Raw genomic sequence first — 24743 nt, 5'->3', positions numbered from 1 at the left:
GAGTGATTAGGTCCTGCTTTCTGCTGATTGGCTACCGAGCGACTCCTAGACGGCTGCCAAAACCCCAACGGGGCGGTGCCGAACTCCACGCAGCTCAGCGGAAGCAAGACTTGTATAGAAGTACACAGGCATACCAGCCCGCAGGGAGGGGGTCTGGGTACTGCGTAGGCGGGCAGGGTAACTGTGTAGTGATTGGCTGGAAAAGACGAATTTAGAACGGAGCAGCTGCCAGACATACAAAAGTGTGTGCTGAGTGGCGGAAACTAAATACCTACGGGGGAGGGGTCGAGCTGCAACCAGTTACAAACAGGCGGAACCTGGCTTTGCATGGATTGGCAGAAGCTGCACTCAACCTAGAATAGAGACCAGACCAGGGAGGGCGGGATCAGCCCTAGACCCATTGCTGGAAGCTGGAACTACTTAGCGGCTGGGGCAAGGCCAAGGTTGAGCCTAGATGGGCGTGAGTGTAATTTAAGGTACCTGAGGAACGACTGGGGTGTGGGAGAAAGGTAAACCTTCCCGCCAGGAGTGAAAGGCTGAATTGCTTTGGGGAGCAAACCTCCACCATGAATCGGCCCATTCTCTGGTAATTCATAGTAGTGTACACGAAAAGAAATGTGTCAAGTGGGGGCCCAGGTTGCCAAGGCAACAGTAGAGCGGGCACAGAAGTCAAATAGCAGGACTTCAGTGGTGCATTAATGGTCCCACACAGACCGGATTTCTGGGCCTCCTAGTACTTTGTGCTTTAGAAACAGGGCACTTTAGCAAACAGTAGGGGTTAAGGGGGGAAAGAAGGGCCGTGTGACTCAAAGACATTCAGGCTCTTTAATGTCAGGGGAGGTAGGAAGAAGTCAGTGCTGAGTCTCTGGGAAATTCTGCAGACCTTGTAGCTCTCTAAGCCCCTGAAAAAGAGAATATAAGAGACTGAACAGAGACTGGGTCCAGGCCCCATCCCAGGCTTGCTCAGAACTCTCTTCCCTCCGAGCCAGCCTGGCTCTAGTTTGACTCCAGTTTAGAGGAAAATATGGTCCTTCCCATCTCTGGCTCTCTCTCGTTCTCAGGTCACCACCCTAAACATTTGGAGATAGAGTCTGGGAATGGAGTGAGCTACTCTCACCTCTAGCAACATGTGGATATGGGCCTTGATATTCATGGAGTCCTTGGTGAGGCTGTCGCTGAGCCTGGAGAAAAGAAACAAGAAAGGTGAAGTGGGCAGGAGGATTATGCTTCTTCATCACTTCAAGAACTACCTACATTATGTATGACTTCCACACGGTAGGTGGTAGGACATCCTACTACCTGAGCTGCTCCTATGCAGAGATGCCTGGCTGCCATCTGGACTGCACTGATTCAGAGACATTTATTGAGTGCCTACTCTACACCAGGTCGTTTTAGGTACTGGGAGATAGCAGCAAACAGAGCAAACAAAAATCTTGGCCTTGTGGAACTCAAATTCTCATTATGGGGAACAAATGATGGGAATAAAATATGCAGTATGTCAGATGGTTATAAGTACAAGGAAAAAATTAAATGTTAAGAGAGAATAACGAGTGCAGGAGTGGGGGTTGTAATTCTAATTAGAGTGCTTAGGGATGGCTTCACCGAGAAGCGCGTTTGAGTAAAGACTTAAAATGAAGAAGCGTATTGGAGGATGGAGGATGAGTGTTCCAGACACAAGGGGCAGCAAACGCAGAGGCTCTGAGGTGGGAGTGCACCTGGCATGTCTGAGGTACAGCAGAGAGGCCAGCAGGACTGGAGAAGGATCAGTGAAGGGGGTTTGTAGAAGGTGAGGTCACAGAGGTAAGCAGGGGAGAAAGATCATGTAAGACCTACCAGGCCATGGTAAGGACTCTGGCTTTTATTCTAAGTGAGATGGGAGCCAGAGGAGGATTGTGATCAGAGAAGGGATGTGAAATGACTAGGGTTTACGAGGATCCATCTGGCTGCTATGTGGAGAACTGACTGGGGATAAGGACAGCTAGTGTGGAAGAGGAAGTCCAGTGAGGAGGCAGTCCAGGTGAGAGAAGCAGACTCAGACCACAGTGGCAGCAGTTGAGGTGATGAGAAATGACTAGATTTGGGATACATTTTGAAGGTAAAGTCAACAGGATTTACCAAAGGAGGGTGTTGGGTGTGAGAAAGAGAACTCAAGGTAAAGACACCAAGGCCTAAGTGACTGGGAAGCAAGAGTTGCCTGAAACTATGCTGGCTCTGGGCTGTTGAGTTACATGAAAGAAAAAAAGTGGAAGTGTTAGTTGCTCAGTCATGTCGGACTCTTTGCAACCCCGTGGACTGGGGCTCACCAGGCTCTTCCATCCATGGAATTCTCCAGGCAAGAATCCTGGAGCAGGTTGCCATTTCCATGAACCAGTCACTTTTTTCTCTCTATGCCAACTGGCACCAGTCTCACCCAAAGAATCCTAATTCACCCAAAGGATCAAGGAAGGCCTTTGAAGAATGAGTAAAACAGTAGGATATAGTCTTTTCCACAAAAAGTCCAAAAGGCAGGAAAGAGTTTTTTAAGGAGTAGTCAGGAGGCCAGAGTGTTAGAAACTAAGTGAATGGTGGAAGAAAAGTGGCACAAGTTAGGATCCAAGAAGTAGGTAGGGGACAGATCATGTAATCTTGATATTATGAGAGGAATATGGATTTTACTGTGTTGAGCTATCTGTCAATGTAAGAGTTAGTTTCAGGGAAATGAAATACTGTTAAGAAAAGTAGAAGGCAACAACAAAGGATATTAAATTGGGAAAAAAATACTATGAACCAATTTATATATCACTATCTCTCAAAGTTGTATTTTCTTTTTTTTTTTTTTCAAAGTTGTATTTTTAGTCTAGCCCTCTCTCCCGAATTCCAGCCTTGGGAGTTTTTTACTACATCTTCAGAAAACTTACTTCAATGTTTAATGATCACCTCACACTTAACAGGTCCCAGACTGAACTGATTTTCCCCTCCAAATCTGCTCTCCCCTTATCTTCTCCATCTCATAAAAGGGCAATTCCATCCTTTGCTCAGCCAAAGACCTGGACTCCTTTTTCTCACACCCCACTTCCAATCAAGCATTCTATTTATAATTGCAACTGCTCCATCCCAGGCAGTGTTTCTAGTCTCCAGTCCTTACTGTTCTCTGCACCACTGTCCACCTGTGACATACTATATCCTTTACTTGTTTATTGTTTGTCTGAATAGAATGTAAGCTGTGTGGGCAGAGATTTGGTCAGCTTTGCCCCCCCGCCCCCGTATTCTCGGGAACCAAAAAGTATGTGGCACATAGTATACACTCAGTGTATAAGCTTAGTCTATGAAAGGTTTCAGCACTTTAAAAAAAGGAGAAAAGTATAAAGTTCACCAAATGCTAGTTGTAACAAAAGGGATATGTTTAATTTATTGCTACTGATCTAATATGTAAGGCTGTGTTAGTCAAATGGTTATTCTGTTTTTTCTGTAACCATGTCTACTTATGGGTGTGGATGTGTACTCCTTTCTTTGTTATCAGAAAGAATATATACAGAGACCTGATCCCCAAACAGAGACATAGACTAAAAACAGGAAGTATTGATAGGCCATTTTGGTTACATAAAATAAGCTGAAGGAAAGTTATTTAAAGTGTTTCTCAAATAACCACACATTTTAAAGAAGAGAATGAACTACACAGACTCAAATCTTCATCTCCTAGAAAGATTCAATTACTAGGGAGTCCTACTAATTATAATGAAGTAATAACAGATTCATGGGCTTCCCAGGTAGCGCTAGTGGTAAAGAACCTGCCTGCCAATGTAGGAGATGTAAGAGATGTGGGTTCGATCCCTGGGTCAGGAAGATCACCTGGAGGAGGGCACGGCAACCCACTCTGGTATTCTTGCCTGGAGAATCCCATGGACAGAGGAGCCTGGCCGGCTACAGTCTATGGGGTTGCAGAGTTGGACACAACTGAAGCGACTTAGCACAGTAAGGAATTCACATTTCTCATCACACTAATAGACCAGATCAATAAATCAGAAAGACCAAATGGGGCAGACAATGACAAATACCTCATTCTGGGGAAAGACATCAAGTCTCAAAAAATTAAAATCTATTTGAAAGGCTTAGGAATCCGGTGACATAATAAGGAAGGCTTTGTCATTAAAAACAAAAAACAAAAAACAGACTCGGTGTAAATGGCTGCTGGTTCAGAATTATACTGGCCTATTAAAGCAGGCCCCTCAATCAAACTATTCACCAACTGATCTGATCACTAAGATTTAGAAATCTCCACAGGTCTGAGGCTCATTTGAGTTTATGAACACTGAAACCTCGAAAAGGTCTGAAAAGAGAAGAATTACTGAAACCTAAGGTAGGCAACTGTGGAAGAAATGAATGAGACATAAAGTGAAATATAACCTAGAAGGTAGAATTTTACATCAGTAGTATTCACACTTGTGAGATGTTGTTAATCTAAGTGTATTTGCTCAGCATCCCCTCACTCACTCCATCTGAGTGACTGAATGCTCACCATTCTCAGCAGTTCCTCTATCATGGCAGGCACACTGGTCCCCTTGCCAGGAATGCTCTTCCCTAGAGAGCCCTATGGCTTGTTCACTCAACCAAGTAACTCAAATGCTGCTTCCTCTGGAAGGCCTCATTTCAGAAGTCTCTCCACAATCACAATTCCCCTTCCCTGCATAGAACCTTATACTCAGTCAGAGTTCATCCTTTATCCCCACATTACCTCCATCACCACCAACAGAGATCTACTAATCCCTCAATCCCCACTTAAATCTATTTCCAGCATATGCTTTGAAATTCATTCAACAAACACAGGATGACTCCTATATGCTTTGTGCTATTCTAGTGACTTGAGACGTAGACAAAATCTCTCCCTTTGCAAAGCTTATATCCTAATGGGAGCAGGCAATGAACATTATAAAAAAGTAAATCACACAGTAAACATTAGGAGGTCATAAGTGCTACAGAAAAAAAGAAAAAGTAGAACAAGGGAGGGGAATCAGGAGCGCAAGGGTTGCAATTTTCAAGTTAGGTTATAGGAAGTGACATTTAAGCAAGACTTCAAGTGAATAAGGAAAAAGGAAGCCATGCATATATCGGGGGGAAAGTGCTGTAGGCAGACAGAGAACAGTTACTGCAGTTGTGCTGAGGTGGGATCACTTTGTGGGCATTTAAAGAAGCCTGTGAAGGTTAATGTGATGAGAGCACAGTGAATGAGCAGGAAAATTAGCAGAAGGTGAAGTCAGAGGTAACTTGTTTTACTGTTACTGATTTACAGGCTGAGACCTCCAGGATCTGGTCAAAACTGTGCTGATGTGTAATAGTTATAGCCCTTGTAGAATGTAAGCTTTCAAGGAATTCTTCTGTCTTGTTCATACTGCCTCCCCAACACCAAGCACAGAGCCTGGCATACAGCAAATGCCCAATAAGTTTTTGTGTGAGTGAACAATACAGAGACCATTTATTGAGTACTTATTATGTGCTACACCTGGGGCTAAGCTTTGCATCCCCACTGTTCTCTCCCCTAGAGAGAGGGGAAAGTGGTTCCTAGGTACCATCCCAGGTAGCCAGGGTGAAAGGGGGAAGAAGGATGTTACAAATGGTGTTGTTTTAGACAGTATCCTCATGCAATGGACTTACTCTGTGAGGAGATTGCTCTTACGATCAATGAACTTGAGAGCTTCTGCCAGTGTCAACTCCAGGAAAAAACCATATCCAAGGGCCACATAGATCCGTGAAGTGTCTGGGCTAAGGAAACAGTGGTGATCAGAAGTGGAGAAGTCCTTGTCACTGTTTAGCATACTACACAGTTTAATATTTATTTTACTCCCCATCCTCCACCTTCCCCAAACTGAAGGTCAGGGTGGGCAGATAATTTGTCCTATTTTATTTACTGTCACATCTTCAGCACCGAGCAGTGTCTGGTTCATAGCAAATACTAACAAAAGTATTTGCTGAATGAAGGAAAAGGGAAGCTGAACCCTGTGGGCTCAGAGGGGCAGGTAGATACTCACACCACTGTGTCAACGAAGAAGTTACAGCCCAAATCCACTTGCATATATAACTCCGAGTGATTAGCTTCCTGTGGGGCCAGGGAAAAAGAGGTAGGGATCAGTGGTCAACTTTTAGGTCAGGTGACAGGTTTTGGTCTTGGGTATCTCCTCTCTTCCCCCTCCTTTGCCCACAAAAAGACTACCTAACCCTGGCATCTTTACCTGGAGTCGCTCAATGACATTTCTCAGTTGAAGGTATTTGGCCAGCTGCTCATATACCTTGTCGCGATGGTCCAGGACCTTTCTGATGGGACATGACAGGACAAGAGTAAAATGGTGACCAAGAGGAAACCCTGTCCCTCTTGGAATATCTCACACCATGAACCCCTGAGACTCTCCTGTCACCAGAGTCTAAACAGGAATTTTAGTGCAGAAGTCAAGGTTTGGCCTCTGGGTCAGATTGCTTCGGTTTGAATCCAGGCTTTCCATTTTACTAGCTGTGTGACTTTGGCAAGTGAGTAATCTCTTTGGAACTCAATTTCCCCATTTTAAAAATAGGAATGAGGAGTATTACTTCATAGAGTCATTAGGAGGATTAAATGAGTATTTACTATAAGGCATTTAGAATAGTGCCCTCCAAACAAATTTCTCTATATGAGTTAGCTCTTATTTACAAGTATTATTACACTCTACTCCCAATGCCTCCCTCCAATCAGAATATGACATTCTCACCCTAGAAAAAAATCCTCCATCTCTTTTAGGAGCTCATAATCCTAGACCTGAACACTCTCCTTCCTGCTCTGATTAATAATGATAGTAATAATAATTTTTTATACTCATTGAGCCTCTAGTATCCAAGTTAAACCCTTTACAAGGACTGAATACACTGAAAACACAAACCCACTGCCGTGGGGAAGGCTGCATTAACTTCCCCATTTCACAGATGAGGAAACTGAGGCACAGCAAGTGGAGGCGAAGTATGTATTCACACGGAAAGCAAAATGGTCAAGCCAGGATTCGAACCTGAAAACTCCAGCTTCAGAACTCTAATTCTTAACCCTTTAAGGTCATCGGAAGCCGCGCATGCGCGTACACAGGCACCATTAAATCACCAAGTCTCCCTCCTCACCCGACGCTGCACCCCGGATATCGCCCCTCCTTCCTCCTCGAATGGCGCACGGGGCCGGGCTCTGAACGCCTCACCCACCAATCAGAAGGCCAGGCCCTGACTTCGAACGCCCCGCTCACCACGTGGACCGCTCCAATAGCTCCGCCCCCCGTTCTGTCACTTACTGCAAGTCCCGCTGCAGCACGTCAGAGATGAAAGCCTCGTAGCGCAGCACTTTCTCCGCCGTGGCCTCCACCGCCCGCCGTTTAGGGGGCGTCGCCATGATGGGCTCCTGAGGAATGGGGAGGGAGAAAGACCACGTTGAAGACCACTGGTCTCAGTTTGGTCTCAAGCACAGTGCAACTGCACCTTTTCAGTGTTGGGAGTTGAGTCGTCCGGCTTATGCCGAGGGTTCAGCCTTCCGCCCCTCCCAGCTCTGGGACCCCATCACACAGGGACACCCAAGCGCTGCCGTTACCTGAAAGCCGCCGGCAAAAAGAAGTGTTAGTAAGAACCGTGGCTTCCGGGTGGCGCGGGTAAATGACGTACGGCGGGGGCGCTGGCCAACCAAATAACCAGGGTGGGTGAGGCAGTCCTGAACGGAAAAAAACGCCGGAGAGAAGGAAAGGGCGGGGCTTTAAGAAATCCGCTGATTAAGAAAGGCTGAAGAGCGTGGGAACCTGGACTGCGCAACAAGCCTATGGGGATAGTGCACTGTTGCTGGGGGTGGGGTTTAATGGGATTTGGCGGGTGCCGGAGGTGGCGGTACACACAGAGCGAGTACAGCTTTTGGTGTTTAAAAGTCAGAGCTTCAGAAGCAGCCGGGCAAGAAAAGATTATGAATGTGGTCTGTAAAAAGGAAAGTATATCCTTGCATCGCCCTGGATTTTGAGTTTTCACAAGGGAAGCTTGGGTTTGACTTTCAATAATGGAAATAAATGTCAGCATTAAACATAAGTTTTGAAAAGGAGACAAATTTTCTGATATGCACCTTTGACGACTCCAGCTCTGTAGCCCGCAGTCCATGACTGGAGTTCAAGCAGAGGTTGATAACGCACTATGTCTAATCAGTTCAGTTCAGTTCAGTCACTCAGTTGTGTCCGACTCTGTGACCCCATGAACTGCAGTACGCCAGGTCTCCCTGTCCATCACCAACTCCCGGAGTTCACTCAAACTCATGTCCATCGAGTCGGTGATGCCATCCAGACATCTCATCCTCTGTCGTCCCCTTCTTCTCCTGCCTTCAATCCCTCCCAGCATCAGAGTCTTTTCCAATGAGTCAACTCTTCTCATGAGGTGGCCAAAGTATTGGAGTTTCAGCTTTAGCATCAGTCCTTTCAAAGAACACCCAGGGCTGATCTCCTTTAATGGACTAGTTGAATCTCCTTGCAGTCCAAGGGACTCTCAAGAGTCTTCTCCAACACCACAGTTCAAAAGCATCAATTCTTCTGCACTCAGCTTTCCTCACAGTCCAACTCTCACATCCATACATGACCGCTGGAAAAACCATAGCCTTGACTAGACGGACCTTTGTTGGCAGAGTAATGTCTCTGCTTTTGAATGTGCTATCTAGGTTGGTCATAACTTTCCCTCCAAGGAGTAAGCAAAGCATCTTTTAATTTCATGGCTGATCACGTCATTTAATTGGGGCGTCAAATAGAGGGTTGCTGAAGTCCTCTGCCCAAGATAGGTTATCTTGTCATTAGAAAGAGTTCCTATGTTTTTATTTAAATGTGTAAACTTTGTATTTATTTTTATGTGCTCAAATTACCGAATGGATTTATTTCCTATGTTAGATTTTCAAATAATAGCCTCTAACTCAGTAAGTCCAGGCCTGAAGAAGAACTCCAGTGCTGGATCCCCCAAATGATACTTCTGGCTGCAGGCCCTAGAGCACCCAGCGTATCAGGGAAGTTTTCCCAGATAATTTGTGGGTTTGCAGTCTAAAACCAAGCTTTGTTTCAAATGCTCAAAACCTGAGCAAGTCAAACTTTTCTTTACCCTTAGAACAAGACGATTGCAAGGAAAACTTTGTGAGTTTAAAAAATTATTTTTGGTAAATCATCTCATGTTAAATATAGTTGCAATTATATCTAGTTTGATCAAAAGAGACAGTAGGTAGGTAGACAAATATTATCAAGTTAATCTATACAATTTTCCTGTGAAGAAAAGGGTGTTACATTTATTATCTTTAACATGGAGAGCACAGAGTTCTGATGAGCTGGAGATGGTTTATTAGCTTACATTTCACAAAAAATTTTTTTATTATGGAGTCCATGTAAGATTTCTTTTTTAAAACTTTTTTTCTGTTTCAAAACGTTTTCAACTTCATTTTAAAATGTCAAACCTACACGAAAGTTGGCACTGAATGTCCATATAGCCTTTACTTAGATTCACCAAATGTTAATATTTGACAGCATTTGCTTTCTCTCATTTCAGACCATCCAATAATTGTTGATATGGCTGCATAGCATTCCATCTTTTGGATGACCTCAGATTTTTGAACCAGTCTTCTGTTCCTCGATGTTTGGATGTGTCCAGTTTTTTCATTGTTATAATCCAGAATGAGATAACAGTTTTTGTTTTCAAAATTTTGTGTGCAACCATGTTTGTTTTCTTGTGACAAATTTCTAGAACTTAATTTGTTGATCTAAGGGAGATCATTGCATTGTAAAGCAAGTGTTAAGTGACAATTGTATATCTACTTCCAATAACAAACTTCCTCATCCAAGTTTTACATCAAAGTCAGCACACTGTGGCCCACTGTTTGCTGACCCTTGTTTTACTACTGTCTGCAAGATAAGAGTACTATTTCCATCTTTTGGAGGCTTGAAAAAAAGTAGAAAGAGTATTTTGTGACATATGTGAAGGAGTTACACGGCTCAAAATAGCCTGGAGTTAAAACTCCCCTCTGGGTCCTCCCCACCATTCTATGCAAAACAAAGAACTCTCACCTGAAAAAAAAAAAAAAAAGGACATTAATGTTGATTATGTCCAGCTCCCAGCAGGTCCCAGCCTCTGGCAGATCTCCAGAATTCCTTGCCCAAGCTGTTTAAGAGACAACCAAAGCTGGTGGAGTTACTTCCAGCCGGGGTTTCCTGCCTCCGCCCCCATTCTAGCTAATTAAACCTCCCCACTTCCCTAGCTTTGGGAACCTGGGCCCTGAAGGGGCCCAATAAGGCAAGAGCCTTGAGAAATGCACTGTGCAAATATATTGACTTTATTGTCTCCTTTCGGGAGCCTCACAGACATATCTAGGTAAAAAGATCGTTAAATAAATGCTGTCAGTCATTGCAAAAAAAAAAAAAAAAAAAAGACAGAGAGAGAGAGAACTAATCCGAACAACTTTGGAGAAGAACAGGCCCCCTATTCAGTTCAGTTCAGTTCAGTTCAGTCGCTCAGTCATGTCCGACTCTTTGCGACCCCATGAATCGTAGCACGCCAGGCCTCCCTGTCCATCACCATCTCCTGGAGTTCACTCAGACTCACGTCCATCGAGTCAGTGGTGCCATCCAGCCATCTCATCCTCGGTCGTCCCCTTCTCCTCCTGCCCCCAATCCCTCCCAGCATCAGAGTCTTTTCCAATGAGTCAACTCTTCGCATGAGGTGGCCAAAGTACTGGAGTTTCAGCTTTACCATCATTCCCTCCAAGGAAATCCCAGGGCTGATCTCCTTCAGAATGGACTGGTTGGATCTCCTTGTAGTCCAAGGGACTCTCAAGAGTCTTCTCCAACACCACAGTTCAAAAGCATCCATTCTTTGGCGCTCAGCCTTCTTCACAGTCCAACTCTCACATCCATACATGACCACTGGAAAAACCATAGCCTTGACTAGACGGACTGTAGTTGGCAAAGTAATGTCTCTGCTTTTGAATATGCTATCTAGGTTGGTCATAACTTTTCTTCCAAGGAGTAAGCAGCTTTTAATTTCATGGCTGCAATCATCATCTGCAGTGATTTTGGAGCCCAGAAAAATAAAGTCTGACACTGTTTCCACTGTTTCCCCATCTATTTCCCATGAAGTGATGGGACCAGATGCCATGATCTTCGTTTTCTGAATGTTGAGCTTTAAGCCAACTTTTTCACTCTCCTCTCTCGCTTTCATCAAGAGGCTTTTAGTTCCTCTTCACTTTCTGCCACAAGGGTGGTGTCATCTGCATATCTGAGGTGATTGATATTTCTCCCGGCAATCTTGATTCCAGCTTGTGTTTCTTCCAGTCCAGCGTTTCTCATGATGTACTCTGCATATAAGATACCCTAAATAAGCAGGGTGACAATATACAGCCTTGACGTACTCCTTTTCTTATTTGGAACCAGCCTGTTGTTCCATGTCCAGTTCTGACTGTTGCTTCCTGACCTGCATACAGATTTCTCAAGAGGCAGGTCAGGTGGTCTGTATTCCCATCTCTTTCAGAATTTTCCACAGTTTATTGTGATCCACACAGTCGAAGACTTTGGCCTAGTCAATAAAGCAGAAATAGATGTTTTTCTGGAACTCTCTTGCTTTTTCCATGATCCAGTGGATGCTGGCAATTTGATCTCTGGTTCCTCTGCCTTTTCTAAAACCAGCTTGAACGACAGTAGATTTCCACATACATGCCTATATATACTTACTCTTTTCTTGGGTTAGTTAGTGCAGCAGCTCACTAATCTGACTGCTGCCCCTTCTTGCCTCATTGAAGGTGATCTGTTCCTGTAAAGTGCTGGTCTCGTTCTTTCTCCAAACTTCACTTTCTCTAATTCCCTTACCCTACATTTTTTGGTGCTGAAACCCGGGAGGTTGAGGTTACTTCTCGTTCTCCACGGCCAGCTCTTCAGAGCATGGAAGCCTGCCAAGCTCACTGTTCTGCTCGGGCTTTGAAGACCTCCTCGAGAGGATGTCCTGTGCCTTCGTGAGCGGTACAAGTCATGTGTAAGGGCTTTATTGGTTTTCCATGTACCCGAGGAATACTGGTCTCTCTCTCTCTCTCTCTCTCTCTCTCTCTCTCTCTCTCTCTCTCTTCCTCTTTTCTCTACACTTTCTTTTTCTTGAGACCAACCAACTCCAGGATAGAGGCCTTCTGCCATTCGACTTCCCTCCATCCACCACGAATTCTCGCCTAACCCAGTAGCCCAGGTAGCCTCTAGGGTGCCATAGACTATTGTCCTTTCCCGGTTACAGGGGAGCCCTCCGGCCAAAAGGCCCTCTGAGGAGGTACTTGGGGGATGCCCCTCCTTCCTTCAGAGTCTCTCTCTCTTTGCCTAGTCAAAAGATTAGGTGACATCTTTTCTCTCAACCGGACAGTCGCTAGCCATTTGCTATGGGGTCAAGCCAATCCATCCCATGGGACTCTCCCTTGGCCTGCATAAAACGAAACCTCAAACCTCTACTCTTGACCGATCTCAAGGTTCATAAACTCGAGTCACTTTGTACTCAAGTTTGGCCCTAATACAAACTAGATAACCAAAACCGTTGGCCTGAGTTCAGGACTTTTGATTTGAGTATTTTATCAGATCTCACTAACTTCCTCAAACAGAGTGGCAAATGATCTGAGGTCCCCTATATTCAAGCCTTCTGGGATCTTAGAAGCCATCCTTCTCTCTGCAAGGACTGTTCTACCTATCAAATCCTCCTCTGCTCTCTTTCCCCCTCCATTACAAAAGAATCCAAATCTAAAGCCCCTAAAAGGCCCCCTAAACCCTCAGGCCCCGATTTTGACCCGGCAGATGAGCCTCCTCCCTTCCGCCCCAGAGAAGAAACTTCCAGAGATGAGATCCCATCCTCTAGCCCTTCCTCCTCCAAAATATTAAGCGATGACTCTGAAACCCCAAAAGAGAATTCCACCTTGCCCCGCCCCCCACATTGGCCACGACCGGAAGCAAACATATGTTTCCTTTCAGAGAGGTAGCGGGACTGGAGAGCCCTACACGGGTTCATGTGCCTTTTTCAATTTCTGATATGAACCAAACTGAAGAAAAATGGGGATCCTTTTCAGAAAATTCTACTACATATAGAAAAGAATTCCTCCGCCTTACACAAGCATATCATTTAACCTAGAATGATCTTTACTACATCCTAAATGCCACTTTAACCCCTGATGAAAAGGAACGGAATGGCAGGCAGCTCAGACTCATGATGATCAGCTCCACAACCAAGATAGGACTAATCTGGTGGCTGATGGTGCAGTCCCTTTAACTGAGCCATGGTGGACATATCAAGCAGGTAATGCCAGCATCCGGTACCTGCATCATATGATTACTCACATTCATGTTAAAGCTCTCACATTCATGTTAACTACGATAAGATTAGGGAAATGACTCAAGAAAAAGATGAAAATCCTGCTCTTTTTCTTTCACGGCTTACTGAGGCAATCCAGAAATATACTAATTTAGATATTTCCACCCCTGCCAGACTTCTGTACCTACACGTCTAGTTCATAAGCCTGTCAGCCCCCGATATCCACCAAAAATTACGCCAGTTAGAGAAGGGCCTCAAAACCCCTCAGCGAGATCTCCTAGAAATAGCCTTTAAAGTTTTCAACAATAGGGAGGAAGAAGCGAAGAAAGAAAAATAAAGAAAAAGAAATGGAAAGAATGGCCAAATATGCTTTATTCACTGCAGCTATTCAAGAAAAAAAATTCAACCCCTTTAGCCCATCAACCTAGGCCCACCCATATGGGACCTTACCCTTCAGGCCCCTGCTTCAGATGTAACCAAATGCGACACTGGGCTAAATCCTGCACAAACCCCTGGCCACCCACCAAACCTTGCCCCACCTGCAAACAATGGGGCCACTGGAAAGTGGATTGCCCTCAGACACTACCCACCAAGTCTCGGGGTCCACCCCAGGCCCAACAACAATGGGCCAGAAACCAGACTCGGGGGGCCTTGACACCCCAGACCATGGTTCCTTGGATGAGGTGGGAGATGATCCAGTTGTGCTTGAATTATTCCAGTGACGGAGCCCAAGCTCCAGACTCCAAGTCTGCCCCATACAGATGGACTTGGAGCTTCGGGTAATTGGCATGGTGGCTATACCCAAAGTCTCGTTCCTCATAGACACTAGAGCGGCCTTTTCACTTGTAACCTCCTTTAAGGTCCCTCTCCAACATTCAGAAGTGGCCATCGAAGGGGTCTCAGGCACCCCCTTTTATCCCAAAATAACCCCTCCTCTCCTTTGTTTCTTTGGTAAGGCAACACTAACACATTCTTTTATAGTAGTTCCTCAATGCCCAATGGCATTGATGGGACGTAATCTTCTGGCTAAGTCACAGACTTCTATAAACCTCCCATTCTTAGATCCCCTATCAATTCTTTGCATCCAAATGGCACCCAAACCCTTGGCCAACCCTCACTCCCAAAACCTGCCCACTAATCTTCCCCCGATAGATCCTCAGGTCTGGGACACTGAAGCCCCATCAGTAGCCTGACACCAGTCCCCCATACAGGTTTTTCTTAAGAACCCCTTTCAAGTAATAACCCAAACTCAATATACCCTGACCACAGAATCCCGACAAGGACTTAAACCAATAATCTCCCACCTGCTCAAAGCCGGTTTTTGTGGCCTATCTGTTCTCCTCATAATACTCCTATACTGGCAGTCAAAAAGGGACCCCACTCCTGGCATCTAGTCCAAGATCTTTGCAAGGTCAATGAGGCCGTAATACCTGTACAGCCCGTGGTCACTAATCCCTATACCCTTTTCTCGCATGCTCCCCCTGACACACTCTACTTCACGGTATTGGACCTCAAAGATGCTTTCTTTACTATACCTCTACACCACTCTTCACAGCCCCTATTTGCCTTCACCTGGACGAACCCAGACACATATCAATCTCAACAATCAACTTGGACCGTTTTACTGCAAGGGTTTAGCTGCTGCTGCTGCTAAGTCGCTTCAGTTGTGTCCAACTCTGTGCAACCCCATAGACGGCAGCCCACTAGGCTCCTCTGTCCCTGGGATTTTCCAGGCAAGAACACTGGAGTGGGTTGCCATTTCCTTCTCCAATGCATGAAAGTGAAAAGTGAAAGTGAAGTTGCTCAGTTGTGCCCGACTCTAGCGACCCCATGGACTGCAGCCTACCAGGCTCCTCCATCCATGGGATTTTCCAGGCAGGAGTACTGGAGTGGGGTGCCATTGCCTTTTCTGAAGGGTTTAGAGATAGCCCTCATTTTTCGGTCAAGCCCTTCAAAGGGACCTACAAACTTTAGACCTAGGCTCTACTACCTTACTCCAATATGTAGACGTTTTATTGTTATGTAGTTCCTTTTGCCATAACTGCCTAGTCCACACTGCAACTATTAAATGCCTTAGGCAACTGGGGCTACAGAGTTGGGCTCTACAAAGCACAAATTGCTTTCACCACTGTCAGTTACATGGGATTGCTTCTCACTCCCACATCCAAAATAATTCCAGCACAGAGACTTCGAGCCTTGACACAGACCCCCAGGCCCCAAACCAAGAGGGAACTTCTTTCTCTATTAGGTCTATTAAACTTCTTCCAAATATGTGTCCCAAAATTTGCCCTCCATGCAAAACCTCTCTACCAAGTTACTCGAGGAAACTTAGATGAACCCTTATTGGCCCCCACCTCTCTCCACACCCCAATACAGACTCTTATCAAACACTTACTACAGGCCCCTTCTCTTTACTTACCTGATTATGCCAAACATTTTTTTTTTCCTTTTTCTACATTCTTGACAAGGACATGACTTATGGGGGATGTATGGGGGCCTCTAGCTTACTTATCTAAACAACTAGATCTTGTCATACTCGGATGGCCACCTTGTTTCCAGGCCTCAGCTGCAACTACCCTCTTAATACCTGAAACCCAAAAATTAACCTGAAACGCTCCTCTAAATATATGCTCACCTCATTCCTTCAAAAATTTACTCTCTCATCGGGCTTTCCTTTCTCTGCCCTCTGCTCAATTACAGATCCTCCATGCACACCTCCTAGACCCATCCCTTTCTTTTATGCCTTGTAAACCTCTTAATCCTACTAGCTTACTCCCTACACCAGATCCAGAAGCAGAACACCTATCTCATGACAGTGTTCAGACCTTAGATATGACACTTAATCCCTTTGAACGTATAACCGATCAGCACCTTACTGACCCCAAAGTCCCATCCTGGTTCATAGATGGCAGTGCCCAGAAACAAGCCCCATTTGGGGCTGGATATACTATAGTCCAGGGAAAGCCTGACAAAGTTATCCCCCCTTGCCTCATCATATCAGTCACACTCCCAGCTCATATATCCTCACAACAGGCTGAAATGATAGCTCTTACACAAGCTCTGACCCTAGCCAAAGACCAAAAGACAAACGTTTACACTGACTCCAAGTATGTCTATAACATATTACATTCTAACATTATAATCTGGAGGGATAGGGGATTCCTGACTCAGAAGGGCACACCTATTCTCAATGCTTCTTTTATTTCTGAACTCCTCCATGAGGCTCAGCTCCCAAAACAAACTGCTGTAATACATTGCTGGGGACATCAGCGACATGGTCCTATTTCCTTTTATAACAATATAGCAGATCACGAAGCAAAGTGGCAGGCTGCCTCTGTTAGTCCTGTCTTTACTATAGCCCAAATTGATGAGCCTAACATCTACACATTACTTTCATATTTACATTCCCTTTTCCACCCCTCTGCAAAGGTACTTAAGGCTTTCCTTCAGAACTTTATTGAACTGACTAAGGATGATGTAATTTATTTAAATAATCTGACCCAAACTTGTGCCATTTGTCAGCAGACAAATCCTAACTCTAACCTTTGCCCCCTCCTTTCCCCACCCACCAAATTCATGGACATCTTCCTGCACAAGACTGGCAGGCAGATTTCACCCACATGCCACTGTAAAAAGGGTTAAATTTCTCCTAGTCTTCATAGATATATTTTCTGAATGGATTGAAGCTTTTCTGACTACCAACAAACAAAAAGAGCCCCTACTGTGGCTTGCCTTATTCTTACTGAAATCCTCCCCAGGTTTGGAGTGCCTTCCCCGCCCCCCCCCCCCGGCCCCCACCGCCCCACGTCTGACAACGGGCCTGAGTTCACATCCCAAATCACCCAAAATACTGCATGAGTGCTTCAAGTTCCTTGGAGGTTTCACATTCCTTATCATCTCCAGTCTTCCAGTAAGGTTGAGAGAGCCAACCGAGTCCTAAAAGAAACTCTCACCAAATTAACGAGCAAACTTCATCAGGACTGGACAAAACTCCCTTTAACCCTCTTAAAGGTCCGGGCCTTACCAAAAAAAAAAAAAAAAAAAAAAAAAAAACAACAAAAAACCTTAAAAGCAGTCCATTTGAGGCCATGTACGGGAGGCCCATAGTACCTTTAGGTCTTCCCCTCTCCCAGGACGGTCCTAAACTGCCATACCACCTTCCTTTTCCTTGTCCAGATATGACATGCCCTTTGGCAACATATGGATGACTTACTCCCTCAACCGCATTCCAAACTTCCATACCCATCCTTTCAAATAGACAAAGTCTATATGACAACTCAGTTCCACTCAGATCTAACCCGAAAATGGCAAGGTCCCTACACGGTAATTCTGCTGACCCATACCACTGCAAAATTAAAAGAAATCACCCCTTGGGTACACATCACTTGGCTAAAAAAGGTTATGCAGTCCAATGATGAAAATGCTTGCCAGACTAATACTTATCAAGTTTCTCACACAGGCCCTTCAACTCTAAAGTTCTCATGGCTTCCACTGGCCCCAACTGGCTATGGATGAGCCTGTTGGTTTCACAGCTGCAATCATTCCTGGAACAACTTCTGGCAGATATCTGGGTCTCAAGTGCTCAAGGATCCACATTTGAACACGTTGAAGATTTACATCTTCACCCTGTGGCTACAGGGAACCTTTAATAACTTTTACCCCTTCTCAGACCATTCATTTTAATCACCCTCTTACTCACCCTTGGGCCTTGTTTGTTTAATCTTTTTCAGGGATTCCTCCAAGATCAAATCTGAGCCATTTCCTGAGACCAAGTCAAGACTGTTCTTTTGCTCGAGATCCTGATAGCTAGAATAGAAAATCAACACTATGGGCCTTAGACTTCCTTCGTCCCAGACCACAAACCCCTGACCCTCATTTATCAGCACGAAGAAGCCCTGAACTTTAATGACTCCCACCTATCTTCCTCTTTTTATATGTATTCCTTAGGGTCTGGAATGAAGGAAAGTTACATGGCTCAAGATAGCCTGGAGTTAAAACTCCCCTCTGGGTCTTCCCCACCATTCTATGCAAAACAAAGAACTCTCTCACCCAAAGAAAAAAATGGACATTAAGGTTGATTATGCCCATCTCCCAGCTAGTCCCAGCCTCTGGTCGATCTCCAGAATTCCTTGCCCTAGCCGTTTAAGAGATAACTAATCCGAACAACCTTGGAGAAGAACAGGCCCCTTAAGACAGTAGATTTCCACATACATGCCTACATATACTTACTCTTTTCTTGGGTTACTTAGTGCAGCAGCTCACTAATCTGACTGCTGCCCCTTCTTGCCTCACTAAAGGTGATCTGTTCCTGTAAAGTGCCCATCTTGTTCTTTCTCTGAACCTCACTTTCTCTAATTCCCTTACTCTACAATATGAAAATAATATGAAATTCAAATTTCAGTGTTCAGTAATAAAATTTTAAACATAGTTGCACTCATTCATTTGCTCTGATAAAACAAATTTTCACATATTGAGGTATGGGGAAGTCATTCTGGCTAACACATGAGTTAACTTGAATTTTATGCTAACTAAAAGAGCCTGTTTGTGGCCTATCAAATTTACATTGTACATCTGCTTTAATTATTAAAGAAAAGGGCACATTGACCAGAAATAAAGAAAATGAAAATAAGATAAATGTTAAATACCTCCTTTTCTGGATGCCAAGCAGGTCAGGAAGCAACAGTTAGAACTGGACATGGACCAACAGACTGGTTCCAAATAAGAAAAGGAGTACGTCAAGGTTGCACATTGTCACCCTGCTTATTTAACTTATATGCAGAAACATCATGAGAAACCCTGGGCTGGAAGAAGCACAAGCTGGAATCAAGATTGCCAGGAGAAATATCAATAACCTCAGATATGCAGATGACACCACCCTTGTGGCAGAAAGTGAAGAGGAACTAAAAGCCTCTTGATGAAAGTGAAAGAGGAGAGTGAAAAAGTTGGCTTAAAGCTCAACATTCAGAAAACGAAGATCATGGCATCTGGTCCCATCACTTCATGGGAGATAGATGGGGAAACAGAGGAAACAGTGTCAGACTTTATTTTTCTGGGCTCCAAAATCACTGCAGATTGTGATTGCAGCCATGAAATTAAAAGACGCCTACTCCTTGGAAGAAAAGTTATGACTAACCTAGATAGCATATTGAAAAACAGAGACATTACTTTGCCAACAAAGGTCCGTCTAGTCAAGGCTTTGGTTTTTCCAGTGGTCATGTGTGGATGTGAGAGTTGGACTGTGAAGAAAGCTGAGCGCTGAAGAATTGATGCTTTTGAACTGTGGTGTTGGAGAAGACTCTTGAGAGTCCCTTGGACTGCAAGGAGATCCAGCCAGTCCGTTCTGAAGGAGATCAGCTCTGGGATTTCCTTGGAGGGAATGATGCTGAAGCTGAAACTCCAGTACTTTGGCCACCTCATGCGAAGAGTTGACTCATTGGAAAAGACTCTGATTGGGAGGGATTGAAGGCAGGAGGAGAAGGGACAACCGAGGATGAGATGGCTGGATGGCATCACTGTCTCAATGGACATGAGTTTGAGTGAACTCCGGGAGTTGGTGATGGACAGGGAGGCCTGGCATGCTGCGATTCATGGGGTCGCAAAGAGTTGGACACGACCGAGCGACTGAACTTAACTGAATGCTGGTACTCCTTCAATGATAAGATTCCCTTCCCAGGTGCCAAGGCCATTACTGACTTTCTCTGTACATGCTGATCTGTGTTTTTTTTAAACTTTAAAGGAATGTATCCCTGACATGTTTGATGTTCTTTATTCTGACAAGATATAAAACTGCCCTGAAAATCAAGCTTCTCCAGAGCAGTTCCTCGCAGTTATCTAAGAGGCTGTCTTCTGGGCTGCAGTGCTCAGTTTGGCTCAGTTTTACTCTTTTCTATTCCTATTCATGGGCTTCCCAGGTGGCTCTACTGGTAAGAACCTGCCTACTAATGAAGGAGACATAAGAGACTCAGGTTCTACGTCTAGGTTGGGAAGGTCCCCTGGAGGAGGAAATGGCAACCCAATCCAGTATACTTGCCTGGAGAATCCCATGGACAGAGGAGCCTGGCAGGCTACAGCCCATAGGGTAGCAAAGAGTCAGACACAACTGAAGTGACTTAGCGTGCAAACTGTGATTATTTCATTATAATTTCAATTTGTCGTCATTACAATGGCAGAGTTGAGTAGTTGCCAAAGAAACCACATGGCCTGAAAATTCTAAAGTATTTACTATCTGACTCATTCCAGAAAAAAATTTCCATCCCTAGCTTTACACAATCATATCAATTATATCAATCATATCAATACATAGGTTGGAGCTATAAGCAACGTGGGTCTCCTTGGCTTTAACTTGCATTGCAACCTGTTACCTAGCCTACGGGTGGATGTTTTCAGGCTTCTGGGAGATATGAGGCTCTCATATCTCTATTTTCTCTTCCTCCCATCCAACCTTCTATGCTGTAACCTCCCACAGGTCTGACTTAGAGATCTCTGCCTTTGCCTTTACCCAAGAAGAGCAAGAAGTGACTGAAACCCAGATGAGTTATAGTGCAGTTGTTCATTCACCATCTACTTTATTTTCCACTGGATATTTGGAACCTGACAAAAATGCATCCCATTAAATTGAAAAGTAAAGGTAGGGTCACAGAAAACACAAAGCAAGCAAAATATTAACATCAGAGAAGACTGGGACGTAGGCATGAAATTCACATCTATGTGTAGCTTTGAATTTGTCTCTGATTTTCTTACAGCTGTAGCAAAAAAGGTCAGTTATGTTGATGAAAATAATCAATAAACAATCTATAACAGGAATAGAAAAGAGTTTTATTTGAGCCAAATTGAGGATGATAGCCTGGAAGACAATCTCTCTCAGATAGCTCTGAGGAACTGCTCTGGAGCAGCATGGTTTTCAGCCCAGTTTTATATCTTGTCAGAACAAAGAACATCAAACAAGTCAGGGATACTTTCTTCAAAGTTTGTAAAAAATAAACAGATCAGCATGTATCCAGCAAGTCTGTATGTTCTTGGCACCTGGGAAGGGAGTCTTATCATTGAAGGAGTACCAGCACTGGCATCCCAGGAAGGGAGGCATTTAGTCTTTATCTTATCTGGATATTCTTTATTCTGGTCAATGTGCCCTTTTCTTTAATAATTGAAGCAGATGTACAATGTAAGTTTGATAGTCCACAAACAAGCTGTATTAGTTAGCATAAAATTCAAGTTAACTTATGTATAAACTAGAATGACTTCTCTATACCTCACTATGTGAAAGATTCTTTCACTGGTTGTGTGATTTGTATTGTTTATAAAGGGAAATCATACCAATTTATCAGAAGCAAATATTTCATGGCACTCAGCAGGAAACTATAAAAAGAAAACTCTCCTTCACTTCCTACACTAAAATGAATTCCAGATGGGTTACAGATTTAAATGTAAAAATAAAACTATGAGCATGCTAAAAGAAAAAAATGAAAGAATCTTTCTTTTATTATTTTCTTAGAGTGAAGTCCTTTCTAATCATAACAAAATTATCCAGTCATGAGAGAATATATTGGTACATTGTGTACATAAAATTAACATATGCAGTTCAGTTCAATCGCTCACTCGTGTCCGACTCTTTGTGACCCCATGAACCGCAGCACGCCAGATCTCCCTGTCCTTCACCAACTCCTGGAGTCCACCCAAACTCATGCCCATTGGGTCAGTGATGCCATCCAGCCATCTCATCCTCTGTCGCCCCCTTCTTCTCCTGCCCTCTATGTTTCCCAGTATCAGGGTCTTTTCCAATGAGTCAGTTCTTCACATCAGGTGGCCAGAGTACTGGAGTTTCAGCCTCAACATCAGTCCTTCCAATGAAAACCCAGGACTGATCTCCTTTAGGATGGACTGGTTGTATCTCCTTGCAGTCCAAGGGACTCTTCAAGAGTCTTCTCCAACACCACAGTTCAAAAGCATCAATTCTTCAGCACTCAGCTTTCTTTATAGTCCAACTCTCACATCCATACATGACCACTGGAAAAACCATCGCCTTGACTAGACAGACCTTTGTTGGCAAAGTAATGTCTCTGCTTTTTAATACGATGTCTAGGTTGGTCATAACTTTTCTTCCAAGGAGTAAGCGTCTTTTAATTTCATGGCTGCAATCACCATCTGCAGTGATTGTGGAGCCCAAAAGAATAAAGCCTGACACTGTTTCCCCATCTATTTGCCATGAAGTGATGAGACCGGATGCCATCCATGATCTTCGTTTTCTGAATGTTGAGCTTTAAACCAACTTTTTCACTCTCCTCTTTCACTTTCATCAAGAACTCTTTAGTTCTTCTTCAGTAGTTGTTGTGAACAGGCTTAGTTGCTCTGCGGCATGTGGGATCTTTCCCAGCCGGGGATAGTACCCTTGTTTTCTGCATTGGCAGGCGGATTCTTTTACCACTGAGCCACCAGGGAAGTCCAGGATATATATATTTAATGTTAACATTTTATTTTGTTTATTGAGGTAAAATATACATAAAATTTACCATTTTAACTATTTTAAAATGTACTTCAGTGGCATTAAGTACATTCACATTGTTCTACAACCATCACCACTATCCATCTCCAGAACTTTTTCATTTAGAACATCTTTAACAACTTTAAAGCACATGTAACTCTTTGACCCAGCAATTCCAATTCTAGGAATTTATCTCACAGATATATTAGCACTATTATGTATTTAAATATAGTCAAAACATGCATAGCAGCATTGTGTGTATTAGAGAAATATTAGAAACAACCTAAATGCCCATCAATGGAGAATGGGTCTAATTAAGGTACATCTATATAACAGAACATGAACAATTAACCAGAAAATTATAATCCAAGGCCTATATGTACTCAACAACATGGCCTCAAAATAATAAAGTATAAAAATAAAATTCTAAAACTTCTTTTATGATTTCTTGTAAGCCAGATCACCCAGCAAAGAATTCTCTTAGTCTCTCTTTCTCTAGAAATGTATTTTGTCTTTGTTAAATTTTTTAAATTTTAAAACAATTGTAGATTTACTAGAATTTGCAAAAATAGCACAGAGAGGTCTTGTGCACATTCACCCAGTTTCCTGCAGTAGTTAAACCTTATGTAACTATAGTATGATATCAAACAGAGGAAATTGACATCAGTATGATGTGTGTATATAGTTCTATGCTATTTTATTACATGTGCAGATTCAATAACCTCTGCTACAATCAGGATACAGAAATATCCTCTTGTTGAAATTATCTGCCTCATGTCACACTTTCCCAGTTGCACCCACCTCTCTCCCTAGTATCTGTTAACTCCTGGCAACCACTAAACTGTTTTCCATCTCTATAATTTTTTTCATTTTGAGAATGTCTTATAAATGGAATTATATACTCAATGTAATGTCCTTGAGATCCATCCAAGTTGTTGCTGGTATCAATACTTCCTTTCTTTTGTTGTTGAGTAATAGTCTCTGGTCTGGATGTATTACAGTGTGTTAACCCTTCACTTTTTCAGAAAAAAAGTTTTCAGAAAACTAAGATCATGGCATCTGGTCCCATCATTTCATGGAAAATAGAAGGGGGAAAAGTGGAAGCAGTGACAGATTTTATTTTCTTGGGCTCCAAAATCACTGCAGATGGTGACTGCAGCCATGAAATTAAGACACTTGCTCCTTGGAAGAAAAGCTATGACAAACCTAGACAGCATATTAAAAACCAGAGACACCACTTTGTTGACAAAGGTCCATCTAGTCAAGGCTATGGTTTTCCCAGTAGTCATGTATGGATGTGTGAGTTGGACCCTAAAGAAGGCTGAGCACTGAAGAATTGATGCTTTCGAACTGTGGTGATGGAGAAGACTCATAGAGTCCCTTGGACAACAAGGAGATCAAACCAGTCAATCCTAAAGGAAATTAACCTTGAATATTCATTGGGAGGACTGTTGCTGAAATTGAAGATCTAGTACTTTGGCCACCTGATGGGAAGGGTCAACTCATTGGAAAAAACTCTGATGCTAGGAAAGACTGAAGGCAAAAGCAGAAGTGGGTGGCAGAGGATGAGATGGTTAGATAGCATCACTGACTCAATGGACATGAATCTGAGCAAACTCAGGGAGATCGTGAGGACAGAGGAGCCTGGTGTGCTGCAGTCCATGGGGTAGCAAAGAGTCAGACATGACCTAGTAACTGGACAACAAAAACAACATTTATTCACCTATTGAGGGACATTTAGGTTGTTTCCTATTTTTGTCTATAACCAATAAGGCTGCTGTGAGCAATTGCATACAGGTTTTTGTGTAGATTTAAGTTTTTATGACTCTAGGATAAATGTCCAGGGATACAATTGTTGGATTGCATGGTAGTATATATTCAGCTTATTTAAGAAACTGCCAAACTGTGTTTCCAGAGTGGCTGTATCATTTCATAGTCCCACCAGCAATATATGAATGAC

General features: G+C 43.6%; 2 protein-coding genes and 1 long non-coding RNA gene across 4 annotated transcripts in view; 2 read left to right on the top strand and 1 right to left on the bottom strand.

Moving 5' to 3' along the window:
* ZNF81 (zinc finger protein 81) overlaps positions 1-24743 on the top strand; it is a 746478-nt gene that overhangs the window by 286348 nt on the left and 435387 nt on the right. The window lies entirely within an intron of this gene.
* On the top strand, positions 400-4968 carry LOC121818376 (uncharacterized). The gene is made up of 2 exons (XR_006058432.2): positions 400-476; positions 1062-4968. It is a non-coding gene; the product is annotated as an uncharacterized LOC121818376 (long non-coding RNA).
* On the bottom strand, positions 807-7634 carry UXT (ubiquitously expressed prefoldin like chaperone). Of its 2 annotated transcripts, XM_004022128.5 has the most exons (7): positions 7568-7634; positions 7275-7381; positions 6204-6285; positions 6003-6070; positions 5629-5736; positions 1118-1181; positions 807-902 (listed from the first exon to the last, which is right to left on the bottom strand). In XM_004022128.5, exons 2-7 carry the CDS (start codon positions 7370-7372, stop codon positions 852-854), a joined length of 471 nt encoding a protein of 156 aa, XP_004022177.1. In that variant the 5' UTR covers positions 7373-7381; positions 7568-7634; the 3' UTR covers positions 807-851. The 2 variants fall into 2 exon arrangements, with proteins under 2 accessions (XP_004022177.1, XP_060263412.1); XM_060407429.1 differs by having other exon boundaries at positions 807-1181.

Source organism: Ovis aries, chromosome X (genome assembly GCF_016772045.2).
Source record: "Ovis aries strain OAR_USU_Benz2616 breed Rambouillet chromosome X, ARS-UI_Ramb_v3.0, whole genome shotgun sequence".
Taxonomy (NCBI): domain Eukaryota; kingdom Metazoa; phylum Chordata; class Mammalia; order Artiodactyla; family Bovidae; genus Ovis; species Ovis aries.
The sequence above is the reverse complement of the archived record's forward strand: the minus strand, read 5'-3'. Positions and strand labels throughout refer to the sequence as shown.

Bases quoted from the DNA above. Each gene is read 5' to 3' on its own strand.
- UXT (XM_060407429.1), bottom strand. From the start codon at position 7,372: ATGGCGACGCCCCCTAAACGGCGGGCGGTGGAGGCCACGGCGGAGAAA. The intron at 6,071-6,203 runs GTAAAGATGCCA...CTGGCCCCACAG, and splicing joins ATGTCATTGAGCGACTCCAG to GAAGCTAATCACTCGGAGTT. The intron at 1,182-5,628 runs GTAAGTCCATTG...TCTTTTCTCCAG, and splicing joins AAGAGCAATCTCCTCACAGA to GCTCAGCGACAGCCTCACCA.